At 42.0% G+C, this 14,637-nt stretch overlaps 1 protein-coding gene across 1 annotated transcript in view; it reads left to right on the top strand.

The window, feature by feature from the left end:
• Positions 1–431: 431 nt before the first annotated feature.
• LRCH3 (leucine rich repeats and calponin homology domain containing 3) overlaps positions 432–14,637 on the top strand; it is a 60,042-nt gene continuing 45,836 nt past the window's right edge. The window contains exons 1-6 of the mRNA XM_019532535.1: positions 432–465; positions 4,738–4,882; positions 8,914–9,040; positions 11,237–11,342; positions 11,537–11,673; positions 12,492–12,601. Of these exons, the coding sequence (XP_019388080.1) occupies positions 432–465; positions 4,738–4,882; positions 8,914–9,040; positions 11,237–11,342; positions 11,537–11,673; positions 12,492–12,601 (659 nt within the window). The remainder of the gene's footprint in view (positions 466–4,737; positions 4,883–8,913; positions 9,041–11,236; positions 11,343–11,536; positions 11,674–12,491; positions 12,602–14,637) is intronic.

The following is a 14,637-nucleotide window of genomic DNA, read 5'->3' as shown; positions in this document are numbered from 1 at the left end:
ACTGGTTGTTCTCATGGCAGCTCTGTTTTTTGTTCCTTGCACTCTTCCTCTCCCCATATGAAATGATCTCTGCTCTTACCTGAGTCTCGGAGTAGATCAGGGTGACTTCCATATTAGTGAAACTTCTGCTCTATTAACTAAACTTTGAAGTGATCAGGCCTGCTCAATCCAGATCATTCAGATCCATATACCTGCTGCAATTGAACTATGATTTGATCAGATTTCCAGTAAATTGCAGCTATGTTGAGAAGTTGCGTTTTCATAGTTACTTTAACCAGAGGCAAGTCTTGTTTGAAAAGTCTTTTGTTGCTAGCTAGTTTTATCATCCTACTTCTGTCATGCTGTGACCTGTCTTACCAAGTTATGTATGTAATATGTAAGATTCCTTGCTCTTGGTTTAGTATTTCTGAACACTTGATTTTGCCTTTACAATGACTTCCTCCTTCAGGAAATACGACAACAAAGGTCTGCAGAGTTTCAAATATTCGGTACAAGTTACTCATAAGACCTGAAGGATAACTGAAGTCTGTTTCACTCACGTTTTACATACAGTTGGATGCAATTAATAACATTCAAATGACACCAAATGTTAATTAGGTATGTCTTTAAAATGCAGAATTACATTATGTCTTCCTCTGGCAGAAGATATGAGTGGTTAACTGAGTTAACTGTCTCTGTCCAAATATGTGGTTATTAAAAACTGCTTCACCAGCCCAGCTGTGTGAAGGACCGGGTCAGAATAAATGTCTGATGGAAGCTGGGGAATATGTGGTGACATGATACTGTAGAATTAATGATTTTTTTTATTTTATTTTTTTACCCACGAGCCGTAGAAAAAGTCTTATGCCTCATGAGTAATAGTAGCATTGTAGTAAGTCTTACTTCTTTCATAATAATTATTTAAATGATATGATTGGACAGAAAATATTTTTATCTCCAAGACTGAATGAAGTGCATCATGGTGGGGTTTTTATGAATTATACTGTTCTCCTCTTGCTTAGTTGGTCTAATAAAAGGTATGATCTCTGAACCAAGAGTTCCAGAGTTTTGCATTGCTTTGCTGTTCGCCTCTTGATGTTTTTGGTATTTGCAGGTAACCTGCACTCCCAGTCATAGTATGTAGGGTCAGAAGGGACCTAAACAGGTCATCAGGTCCGATCCCCTGCCCTGCCCAGGAACGGGTGCCAGGATCATATCACCCCAGCCAAATATCTGTCCAGCCTCCTCTTGAAGACCCCCAAGGTAGGAGAGAGGACCACCTCCCTTGGGAACCCATTCCGGAGCCTGGCAGCCGTAACTGTAAAGTAATGTCTCCTGATGTCCAGCCTGAACCTTCTCTCTTACAATTTGTGGCCGTTATTCCTAGTAACCCCGGGTGGGTTATTCCCCCAATTTGCGCTTGTCCCCCCTGGTGAGTTTGTAAACAGCCACCACATCCCCTCTCAGCCTTCTCTTGTGGAAGCTGAATAGGTTCAGGCCCTTAAGCCTCTCCTTGTAGGGCCTGCCCCGCTGCCCCTTGACCATGTGAGTGGCCCTCCTGTGGACCCTCTCAATGCTAGCCATATCCCTCTTGAAGTGCAGCACCCAGAACTGGATGCAGTACTCCAACTGCGGCCTGACCAGTGTCGCATAGAGGGGGAAGATCGCCTCCGTGGACCTTCTTGTGATGCATCTGTAGATGCACAACAAGGTGTGGTTAGCCTTGCTGACCCCTTCGTCACATTGGCGGGTCATGTTCATCCTGGAGTCCACAATGACTCCAAGATCCCTTTCTGCCACCGTGTTGACAAGAAGGGAGTTCCCCAGCCTGTAGGTATGTTGCAGGTTCCTTCTCCGTAGATGCAGCACCCTGCATTTGTCTGTGTTGAGCTCTGTCCTGTTCTCATCCGCCCACCTCTGTAACCTGTCTAGACCTAGCTGGATTCGTTCCCTCCCCTCCACCTCGCCCTACAACTTGGTGTTGTCAGCAAATTTGGACAGCGTGCTTTCCACACCCACGTCCAGATCACCAATAAAGATGTTGAATAGCGCAGGCCCCAGGACTGAGCCCTGGGGGACTGTACTGCCCACATCCCTCCAGGCTGAAAATGCCCCATCCATCACCACTCTCTGGGTGTGGCCCTCCAGCCAATTTGCCACCCATCTGACTGTGTAGGCATCAATGCCACAGTCACCTAGTTTTTTTTAAGAGAATGTGGTGGAGTCTGTTAATATGTTGTGACAGTCGTGGTGCCGTTGTGTTTTAACATATGATAACTTTTAATAATTACAGTTATTTCATTAGGTGCCTTGATATAGTAACTTAATTGGCTGCTGTCATTATGCATCTCCCAAATATGAATCGGTTTTCTTGGTGGTTTTTAGAAGGTGACTAATGAGAATCAAACAAATTATGGGAATAAATAACAAAAAGGTTTGGGAGAGGAAATGCTGGAACAACATTGGGAGAGGTCTTGTGCCCTGTTTAAGTGCAATGGGATAAAGATTTTAAAATTGCATGCTAGGGCCGTGGTAGAAGTATAAAAAGGTGTTTTACCTCCACTAGCATTTCTGAATTCTTGAATTCTGAACTCATGAAGAGTGTGGTTAGTCCAGACCATTATTAGTTTGCATTCTTAATACCTGCAATTAGAGGTAGTCAAGGATGTCCTTTGAAAACTGTTGATTTATCAAAAATCAAATAACTCAGTTTAAACCGAAGTTTTGCTAGAGTCTCTGGGAAGTAACTGCAAGCAAGAACAGTGTTTAGTTTATTCCTGTTGATTAGAGTCATTCTGCCCTTAGTCCCTTAACATCTTTTGGGCATTTATGGTTCCCAGTTGTGTTTGGGGGATCCAGGTAACAGAAATGCCTGTGCCTGTACCTCCCCCAACCAATCTAACAAAGGCTGGTAGCATCCCTGGCTAAACGTAGTAATAATCATACCTCACGATCAGATTCCTTAATGCACTTCGTTAGCTTAAACCTGACAGCCATTCTTTGCAGTTGAACCACTTGGGTACCAGTTCTTTTTTCAAAAAGAGCTTTACTTCTTTGCCCCATCATCTGCAGTAGCTTCTGTTTTTTCTCAGCACCGTTCTAAATGTTGAATTAAGCTTATAGCCCCTAATATGTTTGGGTCCTACCTATGTTGAAAGCCATCTTTTTTTTTAGGTGAAGGTGAGATAAGCTCAGGTACTCAAGCTTAACAATCTCTTTCCTCAACCAGGAAGAAGCTGGTAGTAGCAAATTATCAGTCAGAAGACTGTTACTTTTAAAAAGTTTCCTTCCCGAGTTTAAAGGGACCTGGAGGGCACACTTCAAGGTCTGCTTGATTTGCCAGCCTTCTGAGGACAGGGTCAATTTGGACGGGTACATTGAAGGATAAAGATGGAAATCGTTGATCCCAAGTGGATGAAGAAATTACAACTGTTCAGCTCTTCTCCTAAGTCTTGCATTTCTGCTTATAACTGTTGCATATGTTGACTCTATAATAGTCGCATCTTGTCATTAAGAATGAAAAAATAAAATAGTGGTTGGGGGGTTTTTTATGTTTTTGTTTTTTTAACTTTTTGTTTCAATCACGTACAATAATAATTCAGGTTGGTTATATAGTTTGACTTGGCTATAGTGGATATTTGCTGTTGAAAAGGTGAAACGTCATGCGTTTGTTAAACTGACAGTCGCTCGGAAGGAAATGAGTACCCACGTGAAACAACCTCTCTGGCCCATAGTGGTAGATGTACCTCTGGGTTAGCACTGAGAATGAGGGTGTGTGAGGAAGCTGCTGCAGCAGATGCATGTTATGGGAATTGTCCTTTGGCCTTTATGAGCACAAGCTTTTCCTTGCTCTTCTCAAAAACAAAAACTAAAGCTATGTCACTTGACAGCTGAAAGAACACAGTGCAAAGGCACGATGCTGGTTACCATTATCATTTTATACATTTACAGTTCACAATTGGAGCATGGTTGTAGGCCGGGGGATGCGGAGTCCTTGACTAGTCAAAACCAAAAATTGTGTATCAGTTTTAACAAAATGTTAATTAGGAAAGGTTTCTGGGGGGCACCCAACTCTGAGATGGTTCCCTAGAATATGGGCAGTATTGGCTGGAGCCTTTGGTTGGCCTAATCCAGACCAGGGCTTTAACTTGGTGAGTGTCCAAACCACCAAGCTATCCACTGCTTTGGAGGGGGTGTTTCCTAAGCTCTGCTGTTTGGATTTTCCCGTGTAATGTGTTGTTAATTGGACCAGAGGCTGGAATCTATCTTCCACTTCCTAGGTGCCTGGCATTGAACAGTTACTCTCTATTTTTGGTCCAGTGAATGTTCAATTACTTACAAAGTAGAACAACTCCCAACAGGAGAGATTGAGACCCATTCCAACAGAGACTGTAGCCTGGGGCTTAGAGCACTCCCTTGGGATACCGGAGATCCAGAATCAACTCCCTGGTCTGAACAGAGCAGAACAGGGCTTCAAGCAGAATCTCCCATGTCCCTGGCAATTTTACCTAACCACTAGGCAGCTGGTTCTTTGAAGATGGGTTAAACCGTACGTGCTCATGCTCTGATTTTGCATGTAAAACTTAAAGGTTTGGGTTCACTCCTGCTGCAGAATGGGAACCCTAATGGGGAAAAAATGTTCCAACGACCTGTCCCTCCTGTGTGCAAGGTGATGTCTGCTTGTGGAAGCACAGTCCTTGCCCCATGCAGTCGCACTCAGGCTATTTGGTGAACATTTCTCTTTCCTTTTTTCCTCAGATTTGTCACGGAACAGACTCTCTGAGCTCCCAGCAGAAGTTTGTCACTTTGTTTCCCTGGAGAGCCTTAATTTTTACCAGAACTGCATTCGTTACATCCCCGAGGCGATATTGAACCTGCAGTCCTTGACGTTTCTAAATATCAGGTAACCATCACCTTGAAAACTTGATTTCATATCAGCAGTCTACATTTACGCAAACACAATGTATAACCTGTCCCCTATGATAATGTGGATTATCTAATCCACCAGCCTGGACCATTCTTTTTCATTTACCTTGATCAAGAGACACCAGCCAATAACAATTTTAACTTTTGGCACTTCGGGATTGCTGCACGCTGCGTGCAGTTTGATTTTCTATGCAGTCAGCATTCCTCCTTTATGAGTTCAAGCAGGTTCCATCTGTTCAGTTTTACAGATCTGATGGCACAGGAAATATAAATTGCCTGTTTGTTCTGGTTAACAAATCTGGAATCTTTTTTCTTTCTCTTCCTTTGATTCTTCCTGTCCCTGCCCAGGTCTATGATAGGAACAGATTTCTTGATTCTTTTCGTTCTTTATATTCTCATATTACCCTGTAAATGAGATCTCTTGGGTCTGGATTAGGCCAACCAAAGGCTCCAACCAGTACTGCCCATATTCCTTTCCTTATTTATATTCTCTTATTACCCTGTAAATAAGATCTCTTGGGTTTCTGCATGTTATAAGTAACAAAAAGGGAAAGATGACTTTACTTCCTCTAGGACTCAAGAGATCCTGTTGCTGCTTCTGATGCAAAGTCATTTGTGTGATCCTGGGCAAGTAATTTCGCTTTGGTCCCTCATTTTCCCCATCAGTATACTGATGATCTCTACCCTGAATCAATAATTTTCGTAAAGTGCTTTGAAATGCTGAGTTGGGATGTGCTATAAAGGTGCAGGAATATTTACTGTTATAAGAAATCACAATGATAATAAATAAGTGTCTATTTACTATGATAAGCATTAGTGTTTATAAACGTTTGCATCTCTGTCTTGCATGTTTTTTTATTTGCTGTGTGCGAGACCCATGCAACGAGAACAACCTGATTATGGAAGGAAAATTGTTTTGTTTTTTTTAAATGGTATGCAAAGTGCTCCACATAAATAAACTAAAAAAAAAAAATCAGAATCTTTCTTTAATCTGATCATTGTAGTAATTTTGGGTGTTCGGGTAAATTAAAACTGTTCGGGAGTCTTTTTTTTAAGTGAGCAGTGTCTGTTTAACTGGAGCCATTGGCTTCTCTTTGCACCTGAATTTATTTAATAATAGTATGTAATTTAAAATTAAGACCTGTGATAGTTCCAGGGCACTTTTAGATTTTTAACAGAGCATCCCTGCTTCTTAATTAGTAGCAGTAGGAAATTGCTAGAGTCATGAAGTGTTTTGCAGGGTGTTAGCTTAAATAAAGTAGGAAAAATGACCTCTGGCTAGGTGTTTCAAGATCTTTTGAGACTTGTATATTCATTTCATTTATTATGAAACCCTTGCTTCTCCTTATGCCTGCAAACTTCTGTAGTAACCAACGGGTCAGGCTCACATAAGGAGGAACAGGTCATGGAAATAACATGGCATGGACTGTTGCTTGATGGAAGTGGATCCTGCCACTAAGTAAATTCAGCAGAGTCCATGGTAAAGCCATGTAGATAAATACTATCAAATTAAAGGTTCACTTAAGTATCTGGGTACCTCATTTTAATCACTCCTTTCAAGCAAGTAGCATTGGGTACGTAGTTTGTTTCAAAATCTTGGTGGTCCTGTTTGGACTTTAAATAATATTTAAAAAAAAAGGTCAGTTAAAATAAGTCTTATTAGGGAAGGGGAATCTGAGTGAAGAAAATTGCTATCTTTGGGTCTATATACCTTCACAAAATGAATGTCTGAAGCAGTTTTCAGTATGCAGAGACTTTTACGATATAGCTTTTAACACAAGGGAAAGACTTTCATACTTGCTTGTCTTAAGCTGTAAGGAATGGAATAACGATACTAAGAAATACTGTTTTAAGAGACTGATTTGAAACTAGAAGGTCACAAACTGACACTGAGGAGACAACTGGCAATTGCACAAATTGGTCAGAATTTCTTTGTTCAAAGGCTGTTTGGCGTATGAGACAAATTGCTGAAGTCAGAGGAAGTAAAAAGTATAAATCTTTCCAAGATATAGCTGGACAATCTCTTTTTGTATGTGAGAGAATAGAGAACAAGAGAAGCAGCCAGTAATTTAATATGCAAGTCTGAGAGAAGCAAACAGTTTCTTGGGGTTTTGAGTAAGTTCTATATTAAAGTGGGTAGGGATATTTACTCTCTGAAAATCTGTAGAATTCAGAAATAGTTTCAGTTGAACTGACAGTGAAAGAATAATTTTCTGTTTCTTTTTAATGGAAATTGCAAATGGGTAAGATGTGTAACTGAAATTTTAGTTTAAAGAACAGAGTAAATGACCAGTATTTTTTCAAGTTAAAGTAAGCTAAAAGTAAAGCCACCACTTGCACAGTGTCAACAGTAGATTCAATTTGAACTTCAGTATGAACTAATCACTCCTGCATTGTGTGAATTTTGTTTGCCCATTTACCTTGGGCTTTAGGTGGATGCACCTTGCATATTAATGACAAATATGAAATGTGCATTAAGATTTTTTTTTTAATCAGATATATCATCTGCTTGATAAATTTCACTTATTCTTTGGAGTGTCCTTTCTAAATGCCTTGAAAAGCAAGACCTCACTGTCTAGATTAAGGAAGTTGTTCCTTGACACTCTGAATAAGGGTAAGAGATTATTAGCAGTGGGTTGAGGTGCAAGACAGGAAAGTAACAAATGATAAAGGTCACACAACCCAAAACTCAGCTTAACTCAGGCTCTGTGGAGTCTGTCATAAAACAGTCTAGTAGTCTTTGTGTAAAATGTAGATATCTACCAACTCAAATAAGAGATGATCAGGAAAGAAATGCATCTCTGCACAACTTGTAACTTTTTAGTGATGTTTAGGGAATTTCCATTTAAGCCCACTGTATTGTGGACTTTTCGGAGGTTTTTGGATAAATCTTGAATGCATTTGTCTACCTGTCTGCTTAATTGCCTGGTGTGCATATAACAGTGTTGTGCCTTTTTGTTGCAGTTCAACTGGATGCAATAGTCTGCATTTATTAGAAACAGTATTTTAAGTATGCAGAGCCCTCAGTCACAAGCAGCTGCTGATACTGGTCAAAAAAAACAGCACACACTTCGCATCAAGCATTACCCCTTTGCCAGTTTAATTTTGCTTATGTTCCTTTTTTGTTTTATGGTGTGTATTGTAGGAATAGGATATGAGTCAGAGGCGGATTTCCTATTGCTGTGATCTCTAGCAGGTGCATTTCAAATTATTATACCATGTTGCTAGCTGGCATTGACTCCTCAGCTTCACAGGAATAGAATTTTACAGTGGAAAATCTAGACTTCAGACACTGAAAAAACAATGCCATGTTTTGTCAGACATGGTTTTTATAGCTGATCCAAACCTCAGTTAAAGTGCCATTTAACATTCTCTCTAACTTGCAACTCATTTCATATTGCTCTGATTTATTTGTAAACAGAAACTTTCTCTCTTGTTAATCAGCTTCATCCCATGTGATTCGTTCACTGAGGTCAGAGTCCCATCATATGACTATGCTTCTGTAGTAATAAAAAACTGAAGTGTCAAACAGTGAATTGTGAAATTTCTAAAAGATTTCTCAGATCCACTGTATTTGGTCTCCATTACAAATGAGTTACTTATAACACACACTTAACACTCCTGCTCGAGCAAGTAAAAACTAATTCTGCTGACACTCCCTACATACAGACACACAATTAAAAAAAAAAAAAAAAAAGCAACCTGGATAGCTATAAAAGGTATGTGCACCATACCTAAAAGTAGCTAGTCTCAAATCCTGCTAGAGTTGGGTAGCAGACTCAGAGTTTCTAGCTACACAGACATTGGGAAAGTGAAGGGTTAGAGTGAGATGTGGACAAGACTGCAGGGTACCAGGTTACCTATAGTCATGTGTAGAAAGAGAATTGATGCACTTATATGCTGTCATAACTGAGTTTGCGGTTTTGATATTTCTTTTTGTTGTGTTAAAGTTGGTAACTGGTCTCTTCCCGAATACTAACTGCTTTCTTTTCTCTTCTGACCAAAAAGTCGAAACCAGCTCTCGACGTTGCCAGTACACTTGTGTAGTCTACCATTGAAAGTTTTGATAGCAAGTAATAATAAACTGGTCTCACTGCCTGAAGAAATTGGACAGCTTAGACACTTAACAGAGCTTGTGAGTATATCCTTCATTTTTAGGGGTTGCAGCTTGGGCTTTAATTTGCAAACCATTTGCTCTAGCAGGTTTCAGCTTCTTTCAGATAATAGATAATGTTTTTCAACTAAAGAATACAACCAATAGGATGTTGGCCCAGGACTTGTGAAGTCTTTGTTCTATCATGAACTTCCCATGTGACTTCCTTTGCAACTTCAAGGGGGCTCACTGGCTGGGCAGCAGCTGCGCAGAAAAGGACCTGAGGGTGACAGGGGACAAGAAGCTGGACATGAGCCAGCAGTCTGCCCTTGATGCTAAGAAGACTAATGGCATCCTGGGCTGCATTGGGAGTAGTGTTGCCAGCAGGTCAAGGGAAGTGATTCATCCCCTTTATTCAGCACTGGGGAGGCCACATCTGGAGTCCTGTGTCCCGTTGTGGGCCCCCCCACTACAGAAAGGACGTGGACAAGCTGGAGAGAGTGAAAATGGTTGTGGGGCTGGGGGACATGACTTGTAAGGAAAGACTGAGGGAACTGGGCTTATTTAGTCTGGAGAAGAAAAGACTGATGGGGATTGAACAGCTTCACCTACCTGCAGGGGGGCTATAAAGAGGATGGAGCTGGACTGGTCTCAGTGGGGGTAGATGGCAGAACAAGGAGCAATAGGCTCAAGTTGCAGCAAAGACAGTTAGGAAGACTATTAGGAAGATTTTCTCACTAGGAGGCTGGACCTGATGATCTTGTGAGGTCCCTTGTAGCCCTAACGTCTGTGAAATCTATGAAAACATTGGAGCAGGTTACCTGGAGCGGTGGTGGAATCTCCATCCTTGGAGGCTTTTGAGACCTGGCTAGACAAAACTTCAGCTGGGATGATGTAGTTGGGGCTGGTCCCACTTTGAGCAGGGGGTTGGACTAGATGTGACCTCCTGAGGGCCCTTCCAACCCTCATTTTTCTATGATTCTATGACATCATGTAGGGCTGCACTTCTCCAGCTGTGAAATGGGGCTTCATAGCAATGCCATAGCTCGCATAAACATGCTTTTATGGGAATAAATGCATTAAAGATTGGGAACAATTTGGATATTGTGGTGCTAAGATAACATGAAGTAAGAGTCTAGAACTTAGTTCTAGTAAATTCAGTGCTGTCAGACCTGCTTATTAGCCAGACATTGCCTAGTCCATAATAGCATTCCCTTTGCTGGCTCTGGCTTCCTGCTTCTGTCCTGAATGAGAGTAGACAGACCTGTACTAACTGGAGCCTGATGTCCCAGGTTCTCTCTGTATATGGCAGAGGCAGTTGCAGTGGCTGATATAAATAATGCTTTTTGCGACAAAAATACTTTAAGCCTCCCTGATTTGAGAGTGTGGCTGGTGTCAGGGCATCTTCTTTGAGGGAACCTGGGCTGAGCCCCCTCCCCCCCATATGTTTTTCAAGAAACCCTTTTTTCCCCCACTTCAAGAAAACAGATTTATACATTCTGAGTCATGCACAGAACACAGGGGGCTTGGGGGGTTTTTTGTGGGGGAGGAAGGTAGGGAAGTTGTTCTTGTTTTGTTTTTTGACATGTGGGGCAAGGGCTACTTTTAGTTCGCATGAGTATTACTTTCATGGGGGTTGACTTCTGTACTGGCAGTTCACTTTGCATTTTCTTTGGTTTGTGTATTGTCATTTGTGAAAGTGCCTATAGTATTGAAGATTTTAAAAGTCCATGCAAAGTAGTCTGTCCCTGCAAATGAACTCTCAGAGTTAGCTCTTATCTCTTGGGAAATGGGAAGACTTTGGAGGAATAATTGAAGTGTATAGTAACATACTAGTTGGCCAATTTAATATACCTGGAACTGTTATTTACTTCCAGTTTTCTGTATAATTTGTCCAAAGCCTGTATCACCTAGTGTCAGATTTTCTGGACTCTGCTCCTGGCATTACAGTTATCTAGCTGGGACACCAAAATACTGCTTCATTATTGTGCATCCCCATTTCCAGTTCTGTAAAACAGGTATAATTCTTGCCTACATCTCAGCAATGAGACTAAATTAATGTTAGCAAAGCATTTTGAGAATCTTAGGTGTGATGTTATTGCTTATCTTTTCTAAGTTTATAATTAAAATAGAGCTGTCTCTCACTTAACAGAGGGGCAGGGATTGGTGTCGGGATTTTCTAAAGGGGCAGAGTGACCATATCAAAACCGTAGCTCATCCACTCATCTTGCATTTCAGGATGTGAGCTGTAATGAAATACAGATGATACCTCCCCAGATTGGCAATCTGGAATCCTTGCGGGACCTGAATGTTAGAAGAAATCATTTGCTGCGGTTACCTGAAGGTAAGAGGAGCAAATAAAAGGTGACCGCGTGTAACAGCTGGATCATTGGCAATTAGGTTCTTGTGTTAAAGGTGGGGGAGGGATTTTTTGGTTTTAGAGCAAGTAGTAAACTCCATTATTACTTGACTTAGGAATTCAGGCATGAAAATTTTGCTTTCTTGTTGCTTTAAAGCTGTTTTGTTTTCTTTCACCAGAGCTTGCAGAACTGCCTTTGATTCGGTTAGATTTTTCCTGCAATAAAATAACCACAATCCCTGTTTGTTATCGGAACCTCAGGCATCTTCAGACAATTACACTAGATAACAACCCTCTACAGTCACCCCCTGCACAGGTGAGCTGTATTTAGGATCTAATCCATGGAACAAATCCTCGTCACCTCCCTTTTTCCTTGTTTGTCAAACTAGTGGTATCAGAGATGTGTTTATTGCAGGACTTCCTTTAGCTTTTTGAATGAAATCCTCATTGTAGAATTGATATAAGCAAGCAACTCTAGGTCAGAATAGGCTTTGTGGGAGAGGATGCCTGTGGGGACCTAGCAATATCTGCGCCACTCTTTGACCTGGGAACCTAAAACTAAATGCATTGTCATTCACTTTACAGTAGACTGCCCAGAATGCAGCCTGTGGGCTGAAGGCAGTGTGGTCAATGGCTGACTTAAGCTTTCCTATGGGACCTGCAGGTCATACTGTGGCCTCCTTTCTCTCTGTGGCAGATCAAGTCAAGACCTGTAGTTTCCATGGACCCAGCCTCTATATTAAAAATTAAGATAGCTGTAATCAGCTTCACGTGATTGACATGTGAGCTTGACTTTTGGCAAGCTGCCTTTGCCATTTTAACTCGGGCAAGGTTTGGTCACTTCTGTTTTAGTGCCAAGCAGTGTAAGTTTTACTCCGTACAAATTCATGTATCTCATTCTTCACATGACAAAGCATCCTCAGCCAGCTCACAGAAAGGGACCCAGATGTTCTTGCAGAATGGCTTCCAGTTTTATTTTCTTATGTTTGTTCTTCAAAATGCAGGTTTATCTAAAATGGAAGAAAGGTTAGAACAGATGAAGGGTTTATTTATTGACAGTTGAGCTTGCTGATTTATTAGTGGCACTGCTAATTACTGTGCAGTCTTTTGAAACTTACAGATTCTCTTTTGTAGATATGTATAAAAGGAAAAATCCACATATTTAAGTACCTGAACATAGAAGCCTGTAAGATAGCTCCGGATTTGCCTGATTATGACAGGAGACCTATGGGATTTGGCTCTTGGTAAGTTGATCTGAATTCAAAATTTCCTTTTTTTGAGGTGGTTTAGGAAAATTCTTCCAGCCTTATGAGTTTAGGATTGACAGAAACTAGATCTATGGATTGCTTGTTGATCAGTGCATTTTCACTTACAATTGTCACCTTGAAGCAAATTATTATCTGTCTCTCCCTGTGGGGTAGTCCAGCGGGGGTTCAACTAACAAAGCAGCAGAGAGGAGATTAGAAGGAAGATGTGGACAATACTACACTTAAACCAATGCTAAAGGTCATGCATCTAGGAAGAGTAGTGATTTTTAGGCTATATATGCCAGGAAATTCAATTTATTTTTCAGACATTAACTTATGTTTTTGGTTCAGAAAAGATCTTGACCTTTTCCCACAACTTACTACGGTATGAGATTGCTGTAATGTTTAGCCTCTCGTGCAACATTTGATGACTGTCCTGCCCTAACCACAGGTGTAAATGCTGCTCTCCACCCCATTAGCAAACTGTTGTTCTTGGCAGGCTTTCATTTGGCACAAATGCTTGCCCAGTAACACAAATATTGGAGCAGGCATTTGCATCAGCTGCTCAAGTAATATTTCTGGAGAAGAGTAGGAGTTTATTGTTTGTTTATTTGCGTTAGGCAGTACAGAGAAAAGAAAAGTAAGGAGGTAGAGGACTACAGGAATATCTGCTCAGTGACCATCCAAAGTAATGCTGTACCACAGGAAACGAGCCTTCAAAGCACATGCTATTGCTGAGAAGCAGTCGGGGCATCTGCCCCACCACACCTTGGTGCTATGCCTAGGGACCACACTATGACATGCCCTGCCCACTTGCTCTCCTCAGTGTGTGCAACTGAGACAGCGTAGCTGCCAAAGAATGATCCTGAGCTCTTCGGCTTTCTGTATTGGGTGTGTTGTTTATTGGCTTGTTTTCAAGGTCACTCTGGGGATTTGGTGCTTGCTGGGTAGGAGGAAGTGGGTGGAGAAGAGCATCCAGCAGTGGCTTGGAACACGATACAGTGGAAGCGTAGACAACCAAGGAAGCACAAACCAAAGATAAGAAGTAAAGCAAAGGAGCCAGCATAGTTGTACCAAAGAGTTGTGACAGAGGATTTGCATCACAGGCCGACAGAGAGCTCCCTATTGGTTCTGCATCCACATTAGATGGGCTCAGTGGACTCAACACAAACACTTTCTGCACTTCACACATCTATTCAGAGTTCAGGCTCTTGGGGCAGGGGCTGTGTTTGTACAGCACCAAGCACGTTAGCTTGGCTCAGAATAAATACTGTATTTACTCAAATCTAAGACATGGGTCTGTCCCGTCATCCCATTTCCCCCTCCTTCCCCCCCAGTCAACATGGGGGTGGGAAAAGGCCCTCGTTTTAGATTTGCTTTCAAAGTGAATGAGGGGCAGGCAGCTGCTGTAGCTCTAATTCTGGCCCTGAGCCTTGGTTGGGGCCAAAGACAGACCCATATCAGTCTCCTGCCCCCCGCCACCTCCTTGCATTCTGTCCCCTCTTCTCTCTCCTTTCCCCTTCTCACTGCCTGGCACAGCTGGGGCTGGATTCCTTCCCGGGCACAGAGAACATGGAAACTCTGTCCCCTGCCCAGCCAGTCAGCAGCACCAACACTGCTGACTGGCCCAGCAAGGGCTCTGGAAGGACATAAAGCCCCAGTGGCATCTTGACAGTAAGAGTGGGCGGAGGGGCAGAGGCTCTGGGGAGGTGGGAGTGGGGGTGTGCTGGTGGCAAGGGGGGGAGGTATGTGGCAGGGGGAAGAAGTGGTTAGGGTAGCAGAAGGCAAGGGGCCCACATGACCCGTACTCCCAGCCTCTGTTTTCTCCTGCTGTAGCAGTGGATGGGGGTGAATTCAAGACAGCCCTGTGATAATTAGTTTCTATACTTTGAAAATTATAACAAATTTATAAAGTTTCCATATATAAAACCTAATTACTGGGGGGAGTGGTCTTGAATTCAGGGTTGACTTAGATTTAGTTTCATAGTTTCTAGGGTCGGAAGAGACCTGAGTAGATCATCTAGTCTGACCCC

The sequence above is a fragment of the Crocodylus porosus genome, unplaced genomic scaffold (assembly GCF_001723895.1).
Source record: "Crocodylus porosus isolate Cpor-Errol unplaced genomic scaffold, CroPor_comp1, whole genome shotgun sequence".
NCBI classification, from domain to species: Eukaryota; Metazoa; Chordata; order Crocodylia; family Crocodylidae; genus Crocodylus; species Crocodylus porosus.
The sequence above is the reverse complement of the archived record's forward strand: the minus strand, read 5'-3'. Positions and strand labels throughout refer to the sequence as shown.